Consider the following 14,020-nt stretch of genomic DNA (forward strand, 5'->3'; position numbering starts at 1 on the left):
CGTTTTAAGAATAAGGCTGCAAATTGCAGGATTTAACATTCGTAGTCTTAATTGGCTATAATAATCGAACCTCAAACTATCTGAGCTGTTTAAAGGTCTTAATTCATTACTATGTAGGAAAGTGGTTATTTAAGTATTTACATGTTCCAGGGTATTTAGAAAAATATGAACATTCCCCGTGGAAGTCGTCTGAGGTGTGTATTGTCATGTGCTTAGTCTCATGACTTCTAGGCTTGAAAAGAGAGTTCAGAGGGGAAGTATGATACACTCTGTCTTGAAACAGAAACATGACAGAAACATATAATATCAAAATGGCTTTGTGTCAGTTGTTCCGTAGTTTTTTGGAACTTCTGTTTTATTTGTGGGATTTTTTTATATGACCAAAATAGTAGAAGTTCCTTAGTGACACATTTTGTCCTCTTCATGATAGTCACTGATGACAGTCACCTGAGATTTATACTGTCTACAATTTACACAGAAGTAATAAAAACTTTAGGGATAGTGATAATGCAAGAAAAAAACAGAAAATACTTGCATTATTTTTATACACATATATAGGCCTACTATACATAGATAATATATGTATCTTAAATATATCATGTCTGGGTGGTGGGTGGATGTATGGTAGCCTACATAAAATAGACGAAAAACCTTTTAAGTATTGATTAGACAAAATGAATACACCACATCAGGAATTAATTTTCTTTTTCAAGTGCAACCAAATGCAATTTGCTTAGAAATTATTTAATACCGTTGGACATACTTTAACTAAAACTCAGCTAAGGAGATATGGAAATTATTTTCAACCTATATATTCCATATGGTGTCAATTTTATACAGTCAATGGTTCAAATAATGTTACCGTGCATGATTTAAGATGCATATAACAACTTAGTTGTTTGGAATGTGTGTGCTGAATTCGGGGATATTAAATCACAGAAAGTAACTGCAGAGATTTACTAAATTCAGTCTAGGATTAATGTAGAACCATTGGATGTCGCTGTAATTCCTCATATTTAGTTCCATTGTCTACGTGGCACTTGCTCATCTGGTGTCTAGTAGTGCTCCCTGTTGGTAATTTGTATCCAGTATGGACTCAAACCAGGGCATGCCCTCGATAGATTGACTTTTCAATGCGCCGTTATAAACTGTCTGTCATGTCTATTTTTCGGTATGTGCGTTGACGCATTTTTCTACATGTCAGTATTCATGTTTATGCATGTATATTTTTTTAAAACAACTGTAGGGGGCACCCGGATTTGAACCGGGGACCTCTTGATCTGCAGTCAAATGCTCTACCACTGAGCTATACCCCCATTTGTTCTAAACCTTCTACCTTTTCGGGACAAGTATCAGCGGTAATAAAAGAAGAAATGCATCGAGCTAATCTTCACTTGCCTCGCGATCCGATAAATCGCGTCATCAATTTAAAACGTATTAGCTAATATGACAAATTATTTAAGTTTGTGCTTACCTAATTTTCAGATTACTTCAAGATGAAGAAAGGACATATATTAATTATTTTCCCAATTTACTCGGTAACAATGGGGAAAACACTTTTAAACTGGCACTGAAGGGCATTCTCCGTCATGGCACTTGATTTAATAAAATAGAAAAAGATATGCTTAAACATACAAAGAATAAACGGAAAGCTGTCTGGTTTTAAATGCGCCAGTTGACAGTCTTTCTTAATTTTGATATCTGTGGTTCTGTGGCTATTGAAGTGGTGCGTCAAAAGGGGGCGCTAATGTCCTTTAATTATTTTTGCTAATGTTCTTTAATGTTTGGTTATCTAATACGCAAATGACGCTGTTCTCTATAAAGGCTCTTAATTTTGAAAAACACAGACATTTATTTATAAACACCCATCATTGACATATAATTCATGCATTTAAAAATAGTGCTAATTCTTGTATACAGACAGTTGTAAACAGATTAGTTATTTTTCAAAACCATAGATAGACAGAGGTATAAACAGGTCAGAGTGTTCAAAGCAATCTGTAAAACTGAAATTATAATCGTGGGATTTTGTGGAAACATTGTAACCATGGAAGGTTGCGTCTGTAGAATCTAACAAACGGTATGTTAATAGTGTCTTCTACGAGAAAATGCAGATAAAGGGTTTTGTGTTTGTGAAGTGCTTGTATCATCCTTTTGCTCGATCATACGTGCCAAAGGCTCAAGGAACAGTTTGTGTGACCCAGGGATAACGCGACGAAAGGGTTACGTCTCATCTTGCAATTGTGTCTTGCGTCTTCCAGTTGTTTCAGTACCAATGCCGTTTTTCCAGAGGCCTTGAGACAGCTCCCTGTAAACATGCAACAGATTTTATTTCTAGTTATTGCACACGAAAAGGCCTAACAATCTTGTTTAATTCAAAATCTTTCGTCCGATTTGTCATTTGATGCAGGAGGCCTATTACAAATTATTTTAACTGATTTCATCATTAATATTATGGCCGAAAACATAACATAGTTTAACACTAAAAGAAAAATACATTCTGCATAGGCCTACATGTCTGTTGCCATCGCCAACCTTTGTGGACAAATTCCTCCCGCATCTGCTCTCGCGGCGGTCCATTGATGCTACCGCTGCATTCAGAGCATGTAGATGATGTAGGAGAGGAACATCAAACCGATGATGGCGAAGAACATCAATAACAAGACGTCCAGCATGATGTTTGCGTCTCTGCAGAGTAGAGGAGCGGGTCCAAAAGATGCCCAGTCACCCTAGCAGGTGTTTACATGAGAAAGGACGGTCGGATTGTGAAGAGCCCTCCCCGCACGCCCGCTACACCACAATCCTCGCTTCTAGAAAGAAGTCTCGGGCAGTGACATGGAGAGAGGGGGGTCGATTTGAAGTGCCGGTTGGTAATGCTAAACACTGTGTGTATTAAATGCATGGGAAAACTACAGAAATATTCTATGAAGCAGACATAAAGAGGTTGTTTCGAATGAGCCACCGGGTGTTGTAGGATTAGAGTAAATCTATCAGGGCGGAATAAAGAAGTGTCTGGGTGTGATGTGTATATTTCTCAGATGTTAGGTTGAATGCAGTGCATTATGCATATATTCAATTTACACACAGTTACAAGGTCGATGTAGGCGTCACATCACAGTTTTCTCCTTTAGATCCTTTTAAATGAAATCTCCTGGTTTATTTCGTCTGATTTGTCATTTAATAATGACCATTACTCAAAGTGAGACATTCCACAAAGTGTCACAGTGTTTCCTTTAAAGGGTGAGTGAACAAGTAGAATATCTTCTCATATGAGTTATTCAAGTCCAAGAGGATGGACTGTAATAAGAAAATGGAGTGAAACAAAATGCTGAGTGTCCAGGAAAAAGAATGCAAGTACTAAATAATGCGATTAGTATATTTTTGCAGAGATAGCTTCCATCAACGAATGGCTAACCCTATCGAGAAAAACATTAGAAAACAAAATTGAAAAAACTCACCATACTTGCACATAAATAAAAAAACAGCAAGATTGCTTTAGAAAAAAGCACAATCACTATGAATTTACATCAATTTCACGTTGCTTTTTACATGTGAAATGGCATTCTCATAAATGTGGGACCAGGTGTTGACATATGATCAATTGTCATGAGAGAAATGTGATGCATAGAATAATCTCACAAAATATATTGATGTAATTCTTGAAAATATGTTTCACAGGAAAAAAATGGTGACCCAATATTATTACACTTCACTTAGAACAGTGTCTTGAAAACTTAACACTTGCATTACTTGCTTTGATCATTCTCTCCATCTATATTTCGTCATTAAAGAGAACAATGATCAGTAGAGTCTTTGCACAGCAACATGTAATTGGTTTTCAGTTAAGAGACAAATACATGCTAGGTTCTAAAACATTCTAATTCCATAAGCTTAGCTGTTTGACAAACCCGCCTGTCTTGGTATACAAATAGATTTGTTTTATTCCACTGATATTGACATTAAAATTCTGTCTACAATACCAGCAAGGCAATGAGAATAAGCATGATATGAAGAAAAACAAACAAACAAACAAAAACATCAATAACAACATCCTACAGAACAGCTCTGAGATACAGTTTCATATTATGCACATGGAATGCTTCAGAAACAATGGAATGATTAAAATTAAAAGCTAAAATGGTCCTTAGAATTGTGCTTGGGCTCCTCTTTACGCTCACTATACTACAATCTCCTCCTTTTGTTCCGTGACTATACAGTTTCTTTTTTCCCTTTTGTTAAGAGTAAGGTACATCACAACACAATTTCCTCTTCATTTTAAAAGCAGGAGCAGCAGAACTAAATTAGACTCATGTATTCTACCTGGTTTTATACAGGGAGGAATGTGAAAGATAAGCTTCAGTAAATGATAGTACAAGACTCCGCCCCTTCTTACAGTTTTAAGTACATCCAGTTGAAAAAGAGGAGCCTTTGAGATTCCCGTTTCACTACATGATGCAAGTGGTCAGACATATGGAATGATTGGAATGACCAAAAGTCTCATGTTCAAGCATCGCTACAGACCCACAACCAATGAGATGTGAAACTGTACTAAATACATCACATACAATTATTACAGGATGAAAATAAAATATCAAACAAAACGTAGTTAAAAAAAGAGATCTCACAACTGAGGTTTGAAATCAATTCTTTCACTTATTGTCATGGCAACTGATAAACAGTGTTGAGATGTTTGAAGTGCTCTATAGCGGCCCTAAATATTTCAGTGGCCCATATGGTTATGTATTTTGTGTGTTGGTGTGTGCGAGTCTTCTTAAGACTTAAGTGCCACTTGTGACAGCACCTTTTCAGGACTGAGAAAAGACAAACAAAGAGACAGACTGACAGGCAGCAAAACCAATACACAGAGATATGCATATTTGAGAATGATATGGGGAAAGTAGTAAATTGTAATTGACCGTATGTGTGATATTTGTTTGTGTATGCATTGTTACTGTGTTTGGTTATACTGTATGGGGTTACTGAACTATGCCTGTTTTGGATCGTAACTGGATAATAAGGGTCGACCCCTGATAAGACAATTAGTGCAGGAATAGAGGAAAAAGATCTTGAAAGGTGAAATGGCACTCAGCTACTCATCTGAGACTCCCTCCCTTTTTCTTGCCCTCTCTTTTTCACTCTCATTTTCAAATGGCCTCCACATAGTTGGCGGGCAGCATTCCCTGCTGGCCGGTGCGCTCCACTCTCCCATACATCCAACCTTCATCGATCTGCTGCACGTCCATGATTACATCACCGTCCAGGAACGACACCTCATCTTCATCAGCAGCGGTGTAGTCATACACGGCTCGGTAGCGCTTCTGAAACATGTGCACATGAGACTGTACTGATGTGATGAGTAATGACAATGATACCTAAAAGACTGATTTGTAAACACAACATGGATGTGTGCGAATTTAACATGAATTTGACTGGTAAAGTTCATTTTTACCCCAGAGCTGGGAGGAGGGGCGGCAGCCGCCTGGCGCACAGGCTGGGGTTCATAGTGATAGTTCTGAGATGCTGCTGGGGGCTGATATGCTATGAGAAAACACAAAATTTTATAATTTTTTGGAAAACCGTGAGTACTGATCATTCAGCAAAACAGACAAAGCAAACATTTTACCTGGAGTTGTGTGTTGTTGAGGTGTTTGTGGGGGATGTGGTGGAGCTTCCCCACCCATTCGGCTTCTTTCAAATTCCTCATGGTATTTAATCTGAAACACAGAGAAGCTTGAATGGAGTATGTGGGCTGAATTAAATGCAAACCAGTGAGAAGAATATAAATAGACTGTAAAGGGCTAAACTTGCTGTCTTACAAACGCTGTAATTATCCCTCTGTGAAAACAGTCCCTCATTTTGTAAAGTGGTGGTTTCAGGGAGAGGTTTGAATTGAATTAAACTCTTTGACTCTGAGCCAGTGCGAGACCTGTAGTTCATGCTCTGTCCACAAGGTGTCATTCACGCCTGTCAATATTGCTATTACACCGACAGGAAATGACATTGTAAAGGAAGTTAAGTGACCTAAATGTTGCCAGGCAACCAGTGCAGATACTACAAATCTGCAGGTGTGGTGTGAAAAAGGAAGGGTGGGATGAAATAAGTGCTCATGTATCACGGTCAAATTATTATTAATACTACAAAGTCATCGACAAACAACTTTTAGATTAACTATATAAATGGATTCATCTCTTTCATGTTTATTTGAGATATAAGGAGGATAATATCACAAAGTGAAACCAAAATAGAAAGGAAAGGAGAATTACGGTAGCTTACTCAGTCTCTTCATGAATATGTCTGTTTACATTTGCTTGTAAAAATGCTTTTTAGACATAAAGTCAGGGGTCTACAACCAAGTCAAATTTTCAGCATGCCTATGTTTCAGTGTTGAACCTACGTTGCTGATTTGGTCTTGTGTTTTCTTGATTCTCTGCATCTCTGGTGTGTCAGCCACAACACTGAAGCCTTTTCCTTTGCTCTTCTCAAATTCTTCCTTATAGAGCACCTGCAATAAACACACACACAGAGAAGAATAGCAGAACAGCCAGGAAATCCTTTATGCTTTATATACAGACGCCCTTAACAGTTTTTTTGAGGGATAAAGATAAATACAACACCCTCAACCCTACCTTACTCACAAAATACGAGAATGTTGAGTGTATAGATGGGTGTAGCTTGAGTTATTTATGAACTGGGTATTGCATATTTACTGTATATGTAAGGGTACAGTGACTAAAGTCAGGCTAAACTGGCTAAATCTGTTCCACAGTTTTCCGTCGGCTGATGGAAACACTATTGAATTTGTCCAATTATCATCTCACATTTATTGACTCTGCAATGTATTCATGACTTGCGAAAATGAACTGAACTGGTAGAGCAAGGCACTGGTGATCCTAAGGTCATACCCAAAGTCATTTTGGATAAAAAAATGTCTGCCAAATGGCCTGTGAACATGCTGACTGAACATTAACTTCTTGCCCGACCAGGCTAGCATAAATGTATCCTCAGTGCAGAGCCCTGCTAATGTCAAAGCTATTTCTTTTTACCTGGCTTTGCATCTTGCTCTGCTGTTTCAGGCGCAGGTTCTCAGGGGTGTCTGCAACACTGGTGAACGATGTCTTCGGATAGTGTCTAAAACACAGAACTGTTATTTAGCATCTTGATCTGAAATCGACTCCGCATCAAAATGCTTGAAAAAAACATCACAACAGTTTACATATCAATATTTCTTCAAGGTAAATTATAAACAAAACGAACAAGCTATGTTAATTATTATAAACATTGTTAAACTCAATAGTTAAACAGCGTCACTTTCTATCAACCTTTTAATGTAAACTGTGGATGCCAATAAATTTTGTTTATTTGGTAATAAAAGACTTGTCTTAAATTTTCTTTTTTTTTGCTGTGTTGCTACGAAGACATACATTATACTGTAAATTGGTGGTTGTGAAACATATACTCTATGTCCACATTAGATTTTCACCTTTATGGGGGCGCGTTGGTGAAAAATATATTGGGAGATGCTTGTAACGAAAATGTAAACTAACCACACTAACTCTATTATTACATCAGTCCTTTATCTTTATATTTTTAATGTATAAAACATGCAAGGAACTAAAACAAACATAGTGGTCCTCTGCCGGTTACCCCAGCAGACAAACGGAGGTGTGTTTCCACAGGCAAATACCATGTAATAAAATACATGCTTAGTAAACCATTGCAACTAGACAAATTAGACAGGACACGTATCAAATTATATCTTACAGATGCCATTTCATACTAAAAGAAAAAACAACAACTATTGTTTTCATTAATTGGTGAAAAATTATGTTCCTTGTAAACAAGCTCCACGGGCACAAACCTAAACATATAAATGGGCCATAATTTCTGTTTTTATATCAGCTAGCAGATAATATCAACGTGATTGAATCCGATGTTTTTTACTTCTGGTGGGCATGTCATTCAGACCAGGCCACTCTTTCTGAGAAGTAGTAACCACCTTTGTCTGTTACATGCAAGAGAAAATGGCATAACCATGTTCACTTATTATCTTCAAAATAAGGACAGAGTCAACAGCAGCAGATACACGGTCAGGGTATAAATCATTTGCTAAATCAACATTAAAATCCCCCAGTGGATTTAAAGAATGCGTCTGAGCGTATGAGAAAAAAACGAAAATCATGCAAATTGAGTTTGCAATCTTCAACATACATTTTAGAAATACCGCAAGAGATGTATTTGCATATTTTATGCCAGCTGGACATACATACCTCATATCTGTTTTATGTGGCTGTGTAAAAGCAGTATCCTAATACTACTGGTCTTAAAATATAGATATGATCACGCCGACATATCTGACATAATGTTGAGGTGAACTCAAAAAACGTGGATTAATTTCTGTGTGTATGGCTCATTGTTGTGTATTAACTGGAATGTTCCAATGTCCTACCATTGAATGACTGAATAAATCAGCTCTTGTATGTGCACACATGACCTTTCACTGGCCCAACACACATTAAACTCATACGGAGAGCAGAGATACTTACGCATTACAGTATGGTCTCTTTTCAAAGCCTTTGTAGTTCTTCATGTTTAGAGTCATCTTACACACTTCACAGCTAAAGCATCCTTTATGCCAGAACTGAAAGAGAGCAAGTGGAATGGATGAAAGATTAAAACACGTAAATATATGTTGTGCACCCAAGAGCGATGGGGAAATTATCTGCAAATCGATTACAGAAAGGCAAATGACTAACTCGTTGAAATCCCTAGAGTGTCGCTTTGAATGTTGCAAAATCGCCCCGAGGATTAAATGGAACAAAACAATGAAGTGCTTGTTCTTGGAAAGTTCTTGGAGGGAAAGACAGGATCACACAAATGTGTTGTAAACGATGGCCAACTTGAGGTTGCTTCTATTCTGAATAAAGACAGGTTTTTCAGGCATTCAAGTTAAAATCTTACTAAGACATTTTACATAACCCCCTACAGGAGCACACTGGTTGTGAAGTGGTTACTAAGCGAGTTACATCACCATTTTCCCAGCTTCTTGCAACACAAGAACAAATGGATAGAAAGTTCCAGAACTAAACACTTATGCAGGGTAACATCCAGACATATTAAAATACTGACCTCTATATCAAAATCATGACCCTAATGCTGTGTACCAAACCTAAGAACATCACATCTATGGGATAAACAATTTTTGCAACAAAAAAAGATATTAATAACAATGATTGTTTATATTGTGTTATTACTACACCGTTGAAAATATCATCAATAATTTAATGCCATTATCTGCTTGACACTTTGACATAGCAGGCGGTAGATCATCCAAAAATCGACTTTGTCGTTTTTTTAAAGTGACGAGAATGCTTTATGCACGTAAAACAAACCAAAATGTCTTGTGCGCGCGTTGACAAGAGCACATCGTCGTCTTCTTGGACCAGAGTACTTTGACGCTTACGTTTAGGTTTGTGCACCGAATGCTGCATGGGTCTTGCCCCTATTGGACGCTGGCGCTCTGACTCACATGGCGGAAGCGCAACTCTGTGTTTCTTAATGCAGAAGATGTGCTCTCGCGAATGCCAGCCATACACTGACAAGACAGGAGAATATATCGTTTAAAGTTAGTATTTTGGTTTGTTTTTCACACAAAGGACATGTTGTTTCAAAAAAATTCCACTGAGCCAAAATGTGCGGATGTACCAATTTAACAATGTCTTCAGTACTTTTCTGGACCTTGGCAAAAACTGACACCATGATGTCTCTGAGGAGGCATAGGAATCTCTCGGATGTCACCTTAATATCTTCATTTGTGCTCCGAAGTCGCTGAAAGTTTTCAAAACAAGTTAAACATCATGTGGGTAAAAAAAAAATCACACACACTAGATTTTTGGGTGAACTTCCCCTTTAAGAGAAACAACAGTGACAAACTCTCTTGGCCAAATATAAAATTAAAGATTGACTGAAATCGTTGTTTAAAAAAATAAATAGATATCGCGGCCATGGTAATGGTGAATGGTGTAGTGAAAATCGGATATTGTGACAATCATAGTCACATCTAATGATCTAAAAGAAAAACAAGTGTACTTTAGAGACAGTGAATATTTGATGATTGCTTATTTCTTAGTTATATTAAAACGGAATCACTGTAAATAAAATGTATTTCTGTCAACCAACTGATCACATCCATCCTTTTAATATTTTCAAGCAACTGAAAATCCTAACTGACAGGACTGTGAAATATAGCATAAGGGGATACATCGATCTTGCCTTAAACAAATTACCATATGCATACATACAGGTATGTATGGTATCCAAAGATACGTACATTCTTTGATGCCTTCCAACTCCTGTACATTACTGACTTCAAAGGCAGCATATTTCCGGATTCAGAAACAGCCTGTATGCATGTAGATTGCAGTATGTGCTAAACTTTGATCAGTAAATTCTTTACTTAATGTTGACCGCAGGAGTATTTCCCTGATAGCAGTGACCACACACAGAAAAATGGACTAGAGGGACTTACCTGACCTACTACCCTACATTCCATCTATACAGCCAGTCATGCATGCATGCAACTGGAATGTGTATAATTAGGATGTCAGTTCGTCTTTCTTTTTAAACACTTCTGTTTCTCTGTTTGGTTCTCACACAGTCATGCATAATGTATACAAGCTGCAAGCACACGCTAGTTTGTAGACAAACTCTGTTTCTGAACAACAGTGAAATACATGCCCAGTTTTTCCCGATCAACCATAATCGCCATCATTAAAGTAAACCAATCCAGTTGGTTAATGTATTTTGATGCAAAATGATAGGTGTGTGAGAAAACAATTTCTTTTTTAGCAATATTTCAATATTGATGGTAAGTGCATTTGTTTTTGCTAAATAAGCTCAAAATATGAATCGTTTTCTCTTACAAACATAGCCCTGGTTTCAAAGACAAGGCTTATGACTAGCCCCAGACTAAAATTTATTTTGAACTGTCTCAAATGAAAATAACTTGCCCTGACATCTTAAAAAAATTTGTAAGAAATTTTAATAAAACGACTTAACTAGCCTAAATTAACTAAGGCATAGTCTTGGCTCTGTCTATGAAACCGGGGGGCCATAGTGTTTTACTTCAGACTGCATTTATTAACCCACTGGAATCATTTTGATCACTTTAAGAATAACGTAATGTCGATTTATTATAAAGAAGCAATACAAATGGAGGAGATATGGCTTTTTAAAGAACATTAAATAGTTACTAATTTTCACGTGCCCATTTATGTGAAATGTTGAACTTTTTGAATGTGACAATTCACTTACGACTAACCATGCTTTAAAAACTTTAAGTGAGACCTCCAAATGTTGACATCTGGATGATAAAAACCTTTGGTAATGATAAAAACCTCGTCGTGATAAAAACCTTTGGTAAAACTTCATCTTTAGGTTGACATTTTTATGAAATTGCCCACATTTGATATGGCAATTATCCGTATTTCCTTTTTGTTGGTGATCATTAGTCAAAAGCACCTGCTCTAAACCCACCAACAAAAGTATATCGTACATTTTTGGGTGAGCTGTCCATTTAAATATCACTTGTAAAACACAGCAGTGCATTGTTCTTCATAACCCCATAGACCACCTCTCTCGGGTGTGGTTCTTCAGAGATGTTTACAGGATGACACTTGAAGAACTCAAGAACTGAAGCAGAATGACTTTCCTTCAGGCACTGAATGAGAACCTCTGCCGGTCACTGGCGCTTTGGCTTCTTTGACAGCATGGGTGGGAGGCGTGCCATCAAACGCCTCCTCTGCTCCCCACGTTCCCGTTACGTAAACTGAATCCCTCATTCACTCACTATACGTCTGCTTGCGATCCTTAGCAGAAAATGTTATCAAGTCGGTTTTATCCGAGGCCATCAATCGATTAATGTGCTTTTAACGTCCATTACTCGCGTTATCACTCCACCCTCGTTCGCAAGCACTTGGACTGCATAAAAATATAAACCAAGACGACCCCACCCACTGAAGCAATTCATAACAAGTCATCACTGAAAGAATTCACCACAGGGCGATAAGGATATGGGTTAAGAGGGGGTGGGGTCTGTGTATAAAATCTCTTGCTCCACAGCGTGTCGAGCAACACTTCCTCTAGCCGATTGATAAACATGCAGCGCCGATGTGTACATTCTAACAAGGCCCGTCTGATGTCAGCTTTTATACAACATAAGGCGCAGTTTGGTATTAAAGGAGGTCAAGACATCCTCGAGAAGACGTTGTGCACATGCAAAGTTGCACATCTGGGAAACTTGGGTGGACAAAAAAACATCATGTCCACCCCAAAGCAAGCAAGCATGCACGCATAATCATATTGTAGGGATGCTATTCATATATGTATTATTAATAAACCCGTATCTACGCTCTTTTACGTTGGGCATTCGATACAACTTGGTTGGTATGTTGTGGGTTTTTCGGGTCCGTGTCGCCCACTGGGCAGACTGACACGTCATAAACAAACCTCCTCCTCTCGAGGCCACAAACGAGCTCTTGCTAACGTTTTTTGTGTAAAAATAACGATTCCCGAACACAGATTGGTCGATGTCTGCCCAGTCTGATTTGCGTTTCACGTGAATAAAAACGAATAACCGTTATACGATCTGCAACTTGTAGCATGTTATGAAGTTATCACAATGAGCCTCTGCATTACTAGCAAAGGGCTGCAGCCCCCGTTCTATTGGACGCTTCCGTTTTGATCACAATCTGACTAACCACAAAATAAAATGCCTCGTTTGGGCCATGTTATTTAACGGGAGTTATAAATATAACACACGCGACATACACTTCATCATCATGACCAAAGGTGCGAGCTATGCTAGCGTGAGCTAAGTTTCGCTTAGCCTTACCTTGTCAAGACAATTCACTTTTTCTGTAGGATACACCACTCGGTTACATCTGCCACACAGTGGATTCATTTTGGAGGGAATGTGCGGCGGCTGAAAGAGATGAAGAACTGTCCCGGAGAGTGTTACTTGGTTGATAACGTGAGAGGTGTGGATCGCTAGCCTTTGATGAGTCCAGTTCACACCGCTGGCTGTCAGCGAACGAATCCGACACGGAAGGCGCGCCCACGGCACTGCCGCTGTGTCCTGTTGCGCGCTCCCGTGCAGAGATAAGCAACCTTGGGCTTTCACTCGCGAATATGAACCCGTCTATTTTTAATTTAGCTGATTTTAACATCGAAAAGCTTAAGATCTCAGCCAACCAATAAACTCGGTCTATTTACTCAAACGATTACGTTGTACAAATATAACAAAAGCTGTAAAAATGTGTCGACTTTTATCCAGTTTTCAACACACCTCCCCCATTAAGGAGCAAACGAGTAGTTCACCCAAAAACAGAATAATGTACACAGGGGTTGAACTAGCCTTCATGAAGGTGAATAAACAGAATAACAGAAGGTGAGTAAATAATAATAATAATTAATAATAATGACTTTTTATTTTTTAGATATCTATCCCTTTAAGATGAAAACAACTAGTTATATTGTGTATAAGATGTATATGTGTATATGTTTTAAACGGTCACACATAGTCCAGTCACACTATCAAGTTTAACGTCTTCGGAGCGAATGGGACAGAATACTTGCGCGACACCTGGTGGCCAAATGTAGAGCTGCATACATTCCGCTACTAGTAGACCCATTATAGAAGTTTGACGATGTGCTCATTTTGTAATCAATCATTTTCTTGGGATAGAATGTAAAAATATGTACATTCATAGACTGCTTTAATTTAAAGAAACAGTGTGAAAGATTACACCAAACATCCTATACCAGCATTTATTTTGAACAATTCCAGACTTTTTACAAAGTGCAGTTCCTATATACATATATACAAATATATAAATGACTGAAAAATCTTTCAGTATTTGCTTTAGTTCACAATAAATTACTTTTTTCTAAAAGAATGAAACATAAGAAAAAGTGCGACCACACTAATCCATGTTTTTATCTGCATCTTTCCATTGAATTTAGC

At 37.9% G+C, this 14,020-nt stretch overlaps 1 protein-coding gene across 1 annotated transcript; it reads right to left on the reverse strand.

Annotated features, from left to right (window-relative positions):
- Positions 1 to 3,915: 3,915 nt before the first annotated feature.
- On the reverse strand, positions 3,916 to 13,376 carry lasp1 (LIM and SH3 protein 1). Its single transcript, XM_079457156.1, has 7 exons — positions 12,890 to 13,376; positions 8,544 to 8,638; positions 7,044 to 7,128; positions 6,395 to 6,502; positions 5,624 to 5,714; positions 5,450 to 5,538; positions 3,916 to 5,318 (listed from the first exon to the last, which is right to left on the reverse strand). The coding sequence occupies exons 1-7, from the start codon at positions 12,956 to 12,958 to the stop codon at positions 5,145 to 5,147; spliced, it is 711 nt and encodes a 236-aa protein (XP_079313282.1). The 5' UTR covers positions 12,959 to 13,376; the 3' UTR covers positions 3,916 to 5,144.
- Between the last annotated feature and the right edge of the window lie 644 nt (positions 13,377 to 14,020).

Source organism: Barbatula barbatula (assembly GCF_947034865.1).
Source record: "Barbatula barbatula genome assembly, chromosome: 5".
NCBI classification, from domain to species: domain Eukaryota; kingdom Metazoa; phylum Chordata; class Actinopteri; order Cypriniformes; family Nemacheilidae; genus Barbatula; species Barbatula barbatula.

Bases quoted from the DNA above. Each gene is read 5' to 3' on its own strand.
- lasp1 (XM_079457156.1), bottom strand. From the start codon at position 12,958: ATGAATCCACTGTGTGGCAGATGTAACCGAGTGGTGTATCCTACAGAA. The intron at 8,639-12,889 runs GTAAGGCTAAGC...GCTCTCTTTCAG, and splicing joins AAGTGAATTGTCTTGACAAG to TTCTGGCATAAAGGATGCTT. The intron at 7,129-8,543 runs GTAAGTATCTCT...TCTGTGTTTTAG, and splicing joins AAGAGACCATACTGTAATGC to ACACTATCCGAAGACATCGT.